The sequence below is a fragment of the Molothrus ater genome, chromosome 11, assembly GCF_012460135.2.
Source record: "Molothrus ater isolate BHLD 08-10-18 breed brown headed cowbird chromosome 11, BPBGC_Mater_1.1, whole genome shotgun sequence".
Taxonomy (NCBI): Eukaryota; Metazoa; Chordata; class Aves; order Passeriformes; family Icteridae; genus Molothrus; species Molothrus ater.
The window spans coordinates 1,779,840-1,793,730 of record NC_050488.2 but is presented as its reverse complement, the minus strand read 5'-3'; the positions used below and the strand labels follow the sequence as shown (position 1 = coordinate 1,793,730).

The following is a 13,891-nucleotide window of genomic DNA, read 5'->3' as shown; positions in this document are numbered from 1 at the left end:
TGAGAGAGCTTCTTTCCTTTGTTAAACCGTCTGTGTCTTGACCCATGAGTGTTTTCTCATGCCTTTGTGACTCTCTCTCTCCTGTCCCCCTGAGGGAGTGGGAGTGGGCAGCAGGATGGGAGGGTCACCTGCCAGCCAGGGCCACCCCCTCCCACCCCTGAAGGGACTGCAGTCTGCAGAGAAGCCAGGTGGGAGCACAGGCAAAGCAAGAGCCTACACTGTACACAGAACCTGTACCCTGAACGTTGGTAATGGCATCAAGTGTGACTTGCAGCTGTAATGAGCAGGAGGAGAGAAGTCTGAGGAAAAACTGAGCCTGGGAAAGGGCAGGAAGGAAGATTGGCCCACTTCAAATAAGCATGTGTCCTGGGTAACCCAAGATGTTATTGTAGTCCATATCTATCTGTGCCCAAACTTATTACTGTCTCTTTAAGATCCAGTGCCATGGATGGAAGTTGACATGAAAGGCGCAAAGACCCCTTTTCAAAGTCAGGGGTCTCTCAGGCAGACCCCTCTTGCCTTGTTATCTTTGCTCAAGGCAGAATCTTTGGGGCTTTGCTTTTTCTACCTCCCTTTTGTTCCTCTCTTGCATCTTGGCCTGCCTCAAGGCAAATTCCAGGAGTGCCTATCAGCAGCACTGTACCATACTGAACAGTGGCCCTGCTCCAGTCTAAGTTGCCCAGAGCTTGCCAGCAGTACCCAGCCGAGGCAAAAAGGCACCAAGTCACCCAGCCCAGCTGCTTTGCTTTGCCTGGCTTTGCCTTGCAGTTCTCTGCCCCAGTGTGGCAAAGTCTCTCCATGATTTCTAGCTGTTTGCTAAGTATCACCTGTGGAATGTGCCAGCCGCCTTTGCTGTTGGAGAGATAAGCAGGGAGGAAGGCTGACTGCATTTTCCCTTTGTCTCCCTAAACATGGTTGCCTGTGGCAGATGCCATCTTGAAAGGGGGGAGTACCCCTCTGTTTTGGGTTTGTCTTTGTTTCTGTGGAGTCTGTGAGATTTAACAATTTTGTATCTAGTGATTATTTCCACCAGTAAGGAGAAATGAAATATGAGTAGATATAAGAAGATTGTGTACACTGGACCTCATCTTGGGGTACAGGGGGCTGCATGTTATTTGAGTTTTGTCACATGCACCTGCACAGGACAGAAGGCTGTGAATGGCCTCTCAGCTGCTCAGCAAGAAGTGACCAGCAGTCATCTCAGGGGAAGCCATGGGGACAAGTGATCACCTCACAGGACTGCAGAGACAAAAGCCCCCTTGTCTCTTCCCTCCCTGGCTGCCCTATGGCTGCACTTTGCCGTCCTGACAGCCAAACAGTCTCCTCTAGGTCTAGGACTAGTGGGAGGGATGTGGACCTTGTGGTGGCATAGCTGGACATCCCCTGCGTCATGCTGCTGGGGAAGCTGGTGTCATTTCTGGGCTTACCAGACCACCACAGCATCCCTACTTCTCTCTGGGACAGCTCCATGGAAGGGAAGGGGTTTGGTGTCCTTTTGTCCCCATATCTGACTCAGTGTCATGGGGTGCTGGAGCTCATCCTGCAGCATCCCCATATGGGCCTTCCCCATGTCCCTACAGCTGGAGACACCAAAAATGGTGACATGGAGCAGTGACACCTGATCCCAGTTGTGCTTGGAAGGGTCACATACCAACATGGATACCTCTGCTGTGTTTGGTTGTTATCAGGACACCCCACCTCAGACTTCCCCTTGGCTGTGGCTTTAGCTCTGCCTTCACCCTCAACATGGGCACCCCTAGGAAAGGGAGAGAGAAACTGCAGGTGAGGGAGGAGCAGTGGATATGGGATCGTGGGGAGAGGCTGGCTCTGGTCATCCCATTGTCCCTCTAGCACTGGATACTGCTGCCAATTTGGACAGAGCAGGGGCATGGCTCCCACCATTTTTGTTCCCATGCACAGGGGGCTCTTGGGGAGGGGGACTGGATTCCTTACCAAAGCTGGTGGGAAGGAAAGAGGAGTTGCCAGGCTGCAGCTGATCCTCAGACCCTCCCCTGTCGGGGCATTCAGGGCAGACTTCAGGCTCCCCTACACTGTGAGGTGCAGGGGAACAAAGAGGCAGCTCCCAGATCCCATGGCATTGGATAGAGCTCTGTGGAAATGGGGAAGCTGCATATCCACTGCAACTCCCTGGAATGGGCTTGATGATGGGGTCCCATCCCAGCTTGAAGATCCTGTCACTGCCACTGCCCCAGGAGTCTGATGACTGTCAGTGGGAAACAGTCCTTTCCAGGCCCTGCAGCCTATCTCTCCCCTTGGTGACCACCACACTATAGCTGCTCCACTCCCTTCACTTCTTGCACCCCAAGAAGAGCTCCTGGAGAACTGCCTCCTCAGCCACCCCTGACCCCACAGCTGTGATCCAGGCTGGAAGTGCTCATCGCCTCAACTCTGGGAAGTCCTTTCCCCAGGATGAGACCAGCAGTGCTGAGGGGTCAAGGGATATTACCATCAACTTTTCTCCTTCACTCTCTTATCCCTCAGAGCTTTCCAAGGCCATGGCCCAGCTCTCCTGCAGGTTTGCCACATCACTGGCTTATATACCTGTGGCCCATCAGAGTGGCCTGGGTGTGGGATGGTTAGGAGGTGACAAAGAGGCATGGGACCAGTGCACAGCCTTGGGGCAAAGAGAGCTCAGGCATGAGGCCCTGGGGTCAGAATAAGGCTTGCCTGCCCTGTGAGAAAAACAGCCATGTTGTGAACCCACCTGGCAGTGCAGAGCAGGTGGCAATGTCTGTTCTATGCAGGGCCAGATATGCCAGACATAAGTAAAGGATATTCCTATCAGGGCAATGGATGCAGCACATGGCCAAGAGACACATTGACCTGAAAGGGGGGTAGAACAGAGGACTCAGTTCACCCACATCACCCTGATTGTCAGGGTGCTGCTGCAGCCATGAGGGACTGCTCCTGCATGTAATAGAACAACCTTGCTCACAATCAAATTCTCCCAGCACTCACAGCCATACTCAGGATGCCGCAGCTCACTCCAAGTGGGAACCTCAGAGCCCTCCCCTAAACCTCAGTGCCAGCCCCATTGCTGCCAGGGCCATTAGCACCAGCAGAGCTGCCCAGGCAGAGCCAGCCTGAGGAGACATCTGAGGCCACATCTCTCAAGAGTATTCTTCCTGCTGCGCACCGACTGCTGCACACTCTGGGCCTCACTGCTGGAATCATGCAGTCCCCTTGCTGCTGCCTTCTCTCCCTCCTCCTCTGCCTCTTCTTCCTCTGTGGGACATGGGCAAACCTGGAGGGTAAGTGGGACCCCTGGCTCATACACATCTACCTCCATGGGACTCCATTGGGGAGAGGCTTCTTGCTTCACACCCACCTTGGGCACTTGCTTCCCCACTCCTCCTTGTCCCCTGGCTTCACACCTCTTCCCCAGCAGGGATGCAGCCACCCCAGGTGGGTGCAGAAGATGGGAACTGGGGCTGCAAATGCTGTAAGGGGCTTATGGGGAACCCAGGGATCCCTGCAACTTCAAGGACCCATCCCTCAGTTCCTCCACTTTCCTCAGCCCTCTTCTCCCAGTTCCATCTCCTCCCTGTCAACTCTTGTCTCATGCAGGGACCTTCACTGTCCGGCTGCTCCAGACTAGCACCTTCCAAAACACCTCATTTGCGGACATAGAGGGGCTGGGCCTGCTGGAAGACATCGAACTTGGTTCTCTTGATAAACACACATGGTCCATCCGCTTCTGCCAGCCCTGGGTGCACCCAGCCCTTCCCCGTGCCGACTGGGACACCATTGAAAACCTGCTTAAGATCTATTTGCAGCAGTTCAACCATCTAATCAATGAAGGGGCCATGCAAAAGGACATCCCCTGTGAGTGCTCGGTCTTCACTGCATCCCCTTTCTTGAAAAGCAGCTGGGAGGTGGGGAAGGATCTGATAGAGCTGGTGCTGTATAGGAGACACTGACCATGTCTGGAGGAAGGCAATCCCAGCCCCTCACGCAACCTCTCTCTCCTCTTTGCCCCGACAGACCCCTTTGTTGTTCAGTGCACAGCAGGCTGCATGCTGTACCCCAACAGAACCTCCCTGTCCTTTGTCTATGTGGGTTACAATGGTCAGGATTTCCTCAGCTTTGACACAAAGAATTCCACCTGGACCCTCTCCCAGGACACCGAGTTGTCACGGTATGTCCAGTCCTTTCTCCAGAACTACACCGCCTTGAGTGAGCTGGTGGAAACTCTTTTCAATGATACTTGTGTCAATGACATGGAGGAGTTGCTGCACTATGGGAGGGCAGCTCTGGAGAGACAAGGTAAGACCACCCTGACCCTGCAACAGCCAGCCCAAAGGCCCCCACACTGGGGCCCAGCTGTGCCCCACCCCTTTGCTCTCACTTCCCAGAGCTGCCTGTGGCCACGGTCTTCGCCCGCACCCCCAGCCTAGACCAGCTGCTGCTTGTTTGCCATGTCACTGGCTTCTATCCCCGTCCCATCAGCGTGGCCTGGCTGCGGGATGGCCAGGAGGTGCCTCCGGGCCCGGCGCTCAACACCAGCACCATCCTGCCCAATGCTGACCTCACCTACCAGCTTCGCAGCGTCCTGGCCGTGGCCCCCCGTGATGGGCACAGCTATGTCTGCCGTGTGCGCCACCACAGCCTGGGCACCCGCAGCCTTCTCATCCCATGGGGTAGGTGCCACCTGTGGGAGATGAGATGGGGGTCCTGAGCCACCCTGCACCACAAGATGGAGCAAACCCCAGAAAGTTCATGGCAGCTTCTCCTTATGTTTCCCAGGGAACTCAGAAGTGGTGCTGATCACAGGGCTCATGGCCGGGCTGCTTACAGCCATGGCTGTAGCTGCCATGTCGCTGCTTTGGGTGTGGAGACAAAGGTCAGTCCCTGTCTGGCCCATGGAGCGGCAGTGAGAGAGGAAAGAAAGAAATGCCGTGGGATTTCTGCACTGAGTAGCAAAGCTCTTGCTTGTACCCTGGCAGATGCTGTCTGCACTCCCACAAGGTCTCTGCCATGGAGCATCCAGCCATTTCCCTCTTGTTTCAGAAAGCACCAGCAGATGGAGGAATCAGAGTCCAGGAACTCCATCCTGAGCAAAGAAGCTTAGCTCAGAAGAGAGCCAACAGTCCTCATTCCCTCCCATTGCCTACAGAGTAACAAGAACTACCTTTTTCTACTTCACCTAAGTTTTGGGCATTGCCAATTGCAAGACTAACTTGATTCAGAGACGAACAAGAGAAACCTGGTGAGAGAAATCTGAGCTTTTGACTCACCTGAATTTTCTAAACGGATGCAAGTGCACATCTGTGACTTCCTCCCTTGTTACACATGATCGTCTCTTCACTTGTGGCACTGGCCAGTCCACCCACTGATGCTGTAGGGCACCTCAACATCCAATGGCAAATTCTCCTGGTTCTGCTTCAGTAACACTTTTGTCAGAAGGTGGAAAGCTGTCCCCTTCTACTGTCACTTTCTGGTACTTTTTTTCCTAAAAATTGCCTTTATTAGCCATATTCCAGAAATATTTGTGCTAAGACTGAACTGTTCCACACAGACTAACAGAACCTGGTCAGAAATGGCTTTACAAAGTGCTAAGTAATACTGAAACTCTGATGTAATGTGTGGGAGCTGCATATGTGTATGAAACAAAAATAAACCATTCATATTTTCACTAAGATAATATGCCTTTCCTTAGCAGTTGAATGGGCTTGGAGAGTTTTTGATCAGCCATGTATGCAAGCTGAAACACCACTGAATTATTGGCACTAAATTGCAGGAAGCACCAAGGCATGGGGGAAAAACAGTACATGTGTGCCTGTGCGTATATGAACATGTTCTCAGATATTGCATGGAAATAAACAACTGTGCACATGAGGGTAAAGTATCCCCAAGGCTCCCAATAAAGGAGAAAAAAGAAGCCCATGTCCCATGAAACATAGCAGAGTTCACATACACACAGGAAGGCATGTAGTTCATGCTCCCAATCAACTTGAACATGTAGCTTCAAAAGGTTTGGTTTCACTGGACAACTTCCTGCAGTTTCCCAGGATAAGTCTGGCAGCCATGGCAAGCCAGAAAACCTGGCTGCCTCGTGGCCATATCCATCACAAATCCAATGGTGTTTGTTCTCCCCTGGCCAGAACCTGGAAACCACAATGCTGGGGTAAGTACTGTGTTTCCCTAGCAGCCAGTGTCACCTGCTGGCATCATATGGCTCAAGGAACTCCCTGCAAGAGGAGTGACACCAAGCCTCTCCCAGGTCCTGATGACTTGGGACAGGCAGATAAAACACTTAGGTATGGGCATGCCTCCCTGTGGCCTTGGCACCCACAGGGCAAATGGGGCAATTCCTGTCCCAAGCAGAGTGGAACATCATGCAGCACTCATGATACTGGGCAGACCTGGAGATCAGGTGCAGCCAGTGAGGAAACCTGTTGAGGAAAGCTGTTCATGTGAATGACCTCCCAAGAGACCCTACAGTTCCACACCCACAAACAGCTGGTACCAGAGGGGTGTCTGCAAGTGTTTGCTCACATCCCCTAAGAGACCTTACAATGACACACCCCATCCAGGCATTTTTAGAGGGTTCTAAAGGCACCACATCACAGCCCAGTGCAGTGGTTGCTGCTGCTCACCCACACGCCCAGTATGGCACCCAGAGGCACTGCATCCTCTCCCCTCCACTCCAACTCCCCCAGGACCAGCTTGGGGGGATTACAGACTTTACCTCAGGGGAGATTGCAAGGACCAATATCACCTGTGGGGTCTTTGAGGACCAGTGGCCACATGAGAACCTCAAAGTCCAATAGTACTCTAGGGCAGGGGGGAAGTGAGGACCAGTAATCACTTCAGAGGACTTTAAGGACTGATGTCACCTGAGGAAACTGTGGAGACCAGTGGTAACCTGGGTGTGACTCTGAGAACCATGGTCCCTTGAGAGGACTCTGAGGACCAACGGACTGTGTGGACCAACAGTCCCCTGTCTTCTTGGGTCATTTTCAGACCAGAGAAGTGAAAATATGAAGGAGGAAGAAGTGAGCAAAAAAGGAAGTGAAAAAACTGCTAACATGAGAAGTACATTCAATAGAGAAGTGGAAGTGCTAAAGCAGAACTTTAAAGCAGATCCACTGGGAGAGTGGGAGACATGGAAGGAATTTCTGTGGGGGCTGAACACATCGTGACCACCCACACAAGCCAGGTGCCTGCTCCTGTCCTATGAGCAACTCAGCAACTCACAGGACAGAAGGCTGTGAATGGCCTCTCAGCTGCTCAGCAAGAAGTGACCAGCAGTCGTCTCAGGGGAAGCCATGGGGACAAGTGATCACCTCACAGGACTGCAGAGACAAAAGCCCCCTTGTCTCTTCCCTCCCTGGCTGCCCCATGGCTGCACTTTGCCGTCCTGACAGCCAAACAGTCTCCTCTAGGTCTAGGACTAGTGGGAGGGATGTGGACCTTGTGGTGGCATAGCTGGACATCCCCTGCGTCATGCTGCTGGGGAAGTTGGTGCCATTTCTGGGCCTACCAGACCACCACAGCATCCCTACTTCTCTCTGGGACAGCTCCATGGAAACAAAAGTATTCAGTGTTTGGACACTACCGAGCTGAACCCCTCAAACTTGTGCTTTTGGTTCTGCCTTTGCCCCCAGTGCAGGCACTACCCAAAAGAGGGGAAGAGAAACTGCATGTTGAGGAGAGGAGTTGAGAGGAGGAGTTGATTGGAAACATTGTGAGGAGAGGCTGACTCTGGTCACCCCCTGATCCCTCCAGCACTGGACACTGCTGCCAATGGGGACTGAGCAGGGGCATGGCTCCCACCATTTCTGTTCCCATGCACAAGGGGCTCTTGAGGATGGGGACTGGATTCCTCATCAAAACTGGTGGGAAGGAAAGGGGAGTTGCTAGCCCCACCCCCAGGTGTTTAGAGCAGAGCAGGGGCTCCTCAGCAGTGTCCTACAGCTTTGGTCTAGGTAGAACAGCTTGTTGCCTCCTCCCTGGGAGCCCCATCCCCAGAATTAGGCAAGTGACGCAGGAGCAGCCTGAGCTGGAGGTGCCAGGAGAGGGAGAGGGTATCCCTTCTCCCCGTGAAGGGGTTGAGAAGACAGCAACCATCTTTCTCCAGTCAGGTCTGAAATCCAAAAGCCATCGTCACCTCCATTGGTGCTGATGCATCCCACAAGAACAGGGATAGTACAATAGGTGGGGAGGGGGAGTCAGGAAAACCCAGCTTGGATGCTTGAATATCTATTTTCCTAGTGCTGTTTCATGGGTCTCTCTTTCCCCACCTTCTCCTTCTGGCTGAGCTTTCCCCAGCCCCAGCCTGTCAGGGCGTTTTGTGCTCACGACCTTATTTCAGCTTTTGTCCCTCCCACACATCCCCAGCTTTCGGCTTGGGACCTCTGGGCCCCTCCCTTGACACATTGATTCTCCAATTGGTGGAGAGGCACCGCAGTGACTGCTGGGCTGGGTTGAAGCTTAGGTTCCCACAGGTTCTTCCTCCTCCCACAGTCACTGCTGCTGCTTCTTCAGCCTTGCCGCGTGCACCATGCAGCACCCTCACCTCCTCCTCTTCCTCTTTCTTCCGATCCTCCTCCCTGGGATGTGGGCAGACCCAGAGGGTAAGTGGGAGCCCTGACTCACCTCAACCACTCTTACCACCCCCGCCCTGTCAGAGAACTCCACAAGTTCTGCTCAGGGGCGGCATGGCCAGGCCACTGTGCCATATCGGGGAGGGGGGGTGGATGATTCCCAGCATCAGAGGGCCACCTCCCATCGTGCACCATCCAAACAAGCCTTGTCTGCCCACCCTTCCTGCCTCCAGCTCAGGACTTCTGCCTCACCAGCTCCAACACAAGGCCTTGGGCACACAACCAGAAGAGACAACAGTGGTCCCCAGCCAGGCCTTGGGTGTGGAGTTACCCTGCAAGATGTCCTCCCCATGCAGGGAGCCCATGGGCCATGGGTGCCAGGCAGATCTCAGCTCCACATGGTGCTGAGGGCCTCTTCCAGCAGCCTCTCATTCATTAGGGAGCTGCACCTGTCAGAGGGTTTTTTGGGCACTGCTGTCACACAGAGAGTTTTACCACAACCCTGTGAGCCCTTATGCTTCCGGGGCAGGCAGCATCAGACACAAAAAGTCAGGACTGATCTCTGGGCTTGGCTGGTGTCCTGGCCCTATCAGGGACCCCCAAATCTGGACAAAATGCCCTTTTCTGTCAACCGTCCTCCATATCCTCTGTACCATGTCCATATCTTTGGCAGATACAGGTCCTGGCACAGGTGTTTCTCCTGGGGGGAAACATCACTCCAAACAAGCAGCAAGGTGCCCTTTCATCTGCTCTGCACAATAATACAGCAGCTGCGGCCAGGAGGGAGGCATGGAAAGGAGGGGACAAAATGCCTAAAATCCTCTGCAGGAGATAACCGCTTTGCTGAAAGAAAAATAGAGAAGGAAAAAGAGCAGTGAAGTTAGAGGAAGTTAGACAGGAAAGCAACCTTGAGCAGGATGAAGAGCATAGAATCATAGAAGTGCAGAATGATTTGGGGTGAAAAGGACCTTTAAAGGCCATTTAATCCAACCCCTCTGCCATGGACAGGAACACCTTCCCTGCCCAAACAACCTGGCCTTGAATGTTTCCAGGGATGGGACATCCATCATATGTCTAGGTAACATGTACCAGTGTCTCACTACCCCTCACTTAAAAAATTTCTTTCTTATTATCTAGTCTGAATCCCCTGTTTCCCCTCCAGCGCCTCCACTTTGTGTTTCCCCTTTAGCACCTCCACTCATCTCCTTCCTGCACCCTTTCCTGTCTCCATCCTCTCTTCTAGCAGAGCCACAGGTTATCCAGTACCTCCTGACTAGCCTCTTTGCCAACATCAGCTCTGCTGAGGTGTCATGTGTGGCACTCGTAGGGGACATAGCCATCTTAACACTGGATCCAGCCAACTGGAGCATCCACTTCCACTGGCCCTGGGTCAGCCAGGCTGCAGCTGAAGATGACGGGGAAAAGATGATGTCCCAGTACAAAATCGCTCTGCGCAATATGATCCGATTTGTGCATGACACAGTTCAGCAGACAAAACAGCACTGTGAGTACAGAAACGAGCCCTGCCACATCCCTAGTCCTTCTCCCCAGGTTTTGGCTGTGGCCTCCTCCCCACCAGGATGGCATTTGGGGGAATCTCGCAGGGTGCAACAGCTGCTGAAACACTGCAGCTGCTGCGGAATATGACTAGCAGGAGTGGGTAGGGCAGCAGACCAAAAATACCCCTTGGGGCTTCTGCCATCTAGCACAAGGAGCCCTTCTGTATGTCAGGGAGCTGCCACGAAATTTACTGGAGCTGAAGGATTGACACAGCAAATTTACTGGAGCTGAAGGATTGACAAAGCAAAAATGTGTGACAAACACATCATGAAAGAGAAAACTGGGGGCAAATACTTTGGGGGACAGAATTCTTTTTAAGCAAGCACTCCACACCAGTATCCACTCCATTCTTCCAAGGGGCCTGAGGGCTTGCAGGGTGTCTGGGGTCTCCTGAAGCATGGCCTTATCCCCTGCTGCCCATTGCACCCTGCTTTCCACTGCATCCCTGAATGTGCTTTCAGACACATCCCACCTCATGCCACCCACGTTCCACCCACTCATGGGACCTCTCCATTGGCTTTGCCGTTGACAGACCCCTTGGTGGTTCAGTTCCGTGCAGGCTGTGTGCTGTACCCCAATACGACGAGCCAGGGCTTCCTGAATGTTGGCTGGGATGGCAGAGACCTCGTAGCTTTTGAGGTAGATAAACAGGGCTGGGAGGCCCGGCAGCCATCCCAGGTGGCAGAGCTGGTCAGCAAGAGCCTCAACAGGCAGAAGTCTCTCAGAATACTCCTGGAGCAGCTTCTCTCTATCTGGGTATGCCAGAGCAACTTCCTCACCCTGAAGAGGTATGGGAAGGAAATTCTAGAGAGACAAGGTGAGACCACCCTGACCCTGCAACAGCCAGCCCAAAGGCCCCCACACTGGGGCCCAGCTGTGCCCCACCCCTTTGCTCTCACTTCCCAGAGCTGCCTGTGGCCACGGTCTTCGCCCGCACCCCCAGCCTAGACCAGCTGCTGCTTGTTTGCCATGTCACTGGCTTCTATCCCCGTCCCATCAGCGTGGCCTGGCTGCGGGATGGCCAGGAGGTGCCTCCGGGCCCGGCGCTCAACACCAGCACCATCCTGCCCAATGCTGACCTCACCTACCAGCTTCGCAGCGTCCTGGCCGTGGCCCCCCGTGATGGGCACAGCTATGTCTGCCGTGTGCGCCACCACAGCCTGGGCACCCGCAGCCTTCTCATCCCATGGGGTAGGTGCCACCTGTGGGAGATGGGGTGCAGGCTGCAGATAGTAGCCCCTAGCCCTGTGAGGGGCAGCTCCTGACTGGCGCTGCCACCCTCACACAGTCACCCTCTTCTCTCCCTGTCCCAGAAAACCGCAGCGCAGCTCCAACCATCATCATCACCATTGCAGTGCTGCTTCTTGTGGCCACAGCCTTTGCTGGGGGTTTTTGGTGGTGGAAGCGCAGGTGAGCTCTCCCTCCCATCTCCTGCTGTAAGATTTATGGGCATATAGGTTGGTTCAGGGGTTGCAGCAGCTCTGTAGGGGTGAAGTCCCTGAGACTGTCACCACAGCTCACACATAGTCTTTGCAGGAAAGGTAACGAGGCTACATGGGAGACCCAGGAATTCATCATTTGAGGCCTTGCTACCCACACAGCAACAGCTGCTTGCTCTCTGTTCTTACTTCATGTCCCACCCCTGACCCATCAGCACCAACATGATTGATTTTGTTCTGGAAAACCACCGCATTAAACAGCTGTAAACTTCTTCTGATACATGTGGTTCCTGTGTCTCTCACCCTTCTTCCCCCCTCAGGAGCTTTTCTCAGGAAACTCCTCGGCGCACTAGAGATACTCCCTATTGCAAGCAGAGACTCTTCCTTTTCCTGGACTCTGGTTGGTCCGCATCTGGCATGTCAGGAGAAGCCAGTCCTCTGCCAGTCCCTTCCACATCTCTCCATGGCCAGTGTCTATTCCTGACAGGGCAGTCACAACCCAGGGCCAGACCACTGTGGGGTTGCTGAGTGAGATGTGTGATGGTGCAGGCCACAAATCAGGGAGAGATGGAGAGACATGAGCTCTTTACTGGGGAGAGAAGGGAAGGGAGGAACCAACACCCCTGACATCCCTGACACATTTTTAGTACACTGAGCTGCTCCATCTCCAGGGCTGACCTCACCCTTTAGATCAGGATCTCTTCCACTTCTGACTCCTGCCCCCATGCTTCCTTCCTGACTCTGTAAAAGCTGGAAGGATGGAGGATTGTCACCCTTCCACTATGCCTGACAGCTATGAAAGAGCCATGCTGAGGTTCTGGGAGACTCTGAGCAACACACCCCACAGCAGGATGTGATTGTCATCAGTTCATTTTGTATTGTCCATTGCTCCTTCCTCCTCACCCTGCTCCAGTGTGGAGTCCCACTTACAGGAGACAGTGTTCCACAAATGTCTCCAGCATGGGTCCTTTCTGTGGGCTGCAGTTCTTCAAAAACTGCTCCAGCATGGGTCCTTTCTGTGGGGTCACTCCTTCAGGAACGGGCTGCTCCAGTGTGGATTGCCCTCAGGGTCACAAGGTCTTCCAGGAACCTGCTCCAGCACAGTGTCTCCATAGGGTCACAGTCTCTCTCAGGCACACCCACCTTCTACGACATTGGACTCCTCCAAACGCTGCAGGTGGATCTCTGCAGGTGTGGACCTTCATGGGCTGCTGCAGGACAGCTGCTTCCCCAAGGTCTTCACCACAGGCTGCTCGGGGACCATCTCTGCTCAGTTGCCGGGAGCCAGCAGGGTCCCTGCCGGACCGCTGCCGAGCGAGCTGCCAATGGTGACCCGGACTACACCTGACGTCACCTGGTGCCCGGTAGATCCCCGGCGCCTCTGCCCCGCCCGCCTCACGCTTCCATTGGCTATGCCACGGCCCGCTCGCCAATGCCATTCGTGCTCCTCTCACGTCACCGGTCACCGGGCGAGCGTGGGACAAGCGCGGCGGGGAGGTGGGGCTAACCCGCACTCCCAGTCCTTGCCCTCGGCCCCATTCAACCCCGGCCCTGAGCTTCCAAGCGCTCGCTGTGGCTTCCTCCCGATTCCGCGTGTCCCCGGATCCAGCCCTCAGTCACCCCCGGCACCGGAGAGCCGGGGATGAGCCCAAGGCGTTTCTCGCCTCAGCACCAGATTTCAAGATAAAGGCAAAAAGCCAGGAAGATGTTTGCAATTGTCGGGCCTGCTTAAAAACCCAAAGGCATGTTCCATCACCTGTCTTGGGGAGCCAGAGAGACATGACATGGTGAAATAATCCAACCATTTGGTCCAGAATTATTAGAGCATTGTGGACCTCATTGTCATGACATTGTTTCCCTCTTTCTCTCTTTCTGTATGCACATACCTATATGTATGAATACAAAACGTGTATAAAACTGCTAAAAATTTAAACTTCCAAAATTTCATACCAAAGCAATAATATCTCCCTGTTTGGGTGGGTTATCCTGCAATTCCCACCTCTTTTGAGAAACATTTCTTGCTAGTGGATATTCCAGGCAGAAATCTGAGACACCAAGGTACTATCATCTTTGGGGACTGACACCATCAAAACTGCTTCTAATGAGCTCCAGGGTAAAGCCTTTATTGTAAAATAAATTAATTGATGGATATTATAAACTGAAGAGATTAAAGCTTACCTGATCTGTGATCCTTTTATCCGTCATTCAAACAGGGTCTCTGAATACTTTCAAAACCTTCAGGATAATACCAGTTTATTCGCAGCTGGCTGCAAATCAGGGACAAACTACTCAGGGGTCAGAAGGTGCCTTTTAACGGATATT

The 13,891-nt window shown here is 53.5% G+C and overlaps 1 protein-coding gene across 1 annotated transcript; it reads left to right on the top strand.

Moving 5' to 3' along the window:
• Window positions 1-2,992: 2,992 nt before the first annotated feature.
• LOC118691757 (uncharacterized) lies at window positions 2,993-11,843 on the top strand. Its single transcript, XM_054516068.1, has 11 exons — window positions 2,993-3,011; window positions 3,589-3,846; window positions 4,006-4,287; window positions 4,377-4,661; window positions 4,768-4,864; window positions 8,491-8,600; window positions 9,817-10,074; window positions 10,663-10,947; window positions 11,037-11,321; window positions 11,444-11,540; window positions 11,667-11,843. The coding sequence occupies exons 1-11, from the start codon at window positions 2,993-2,995 to the stop codon at window positions 11,710-11,712; spliced, it is 2,022 nt and encodes a 673-aa protein (XP_054372043.1). The 3' UTR covers window positions 11,713-11,843.
• Window positions 11,844-13,891: the final 2,048 nt, after the last annotated feature.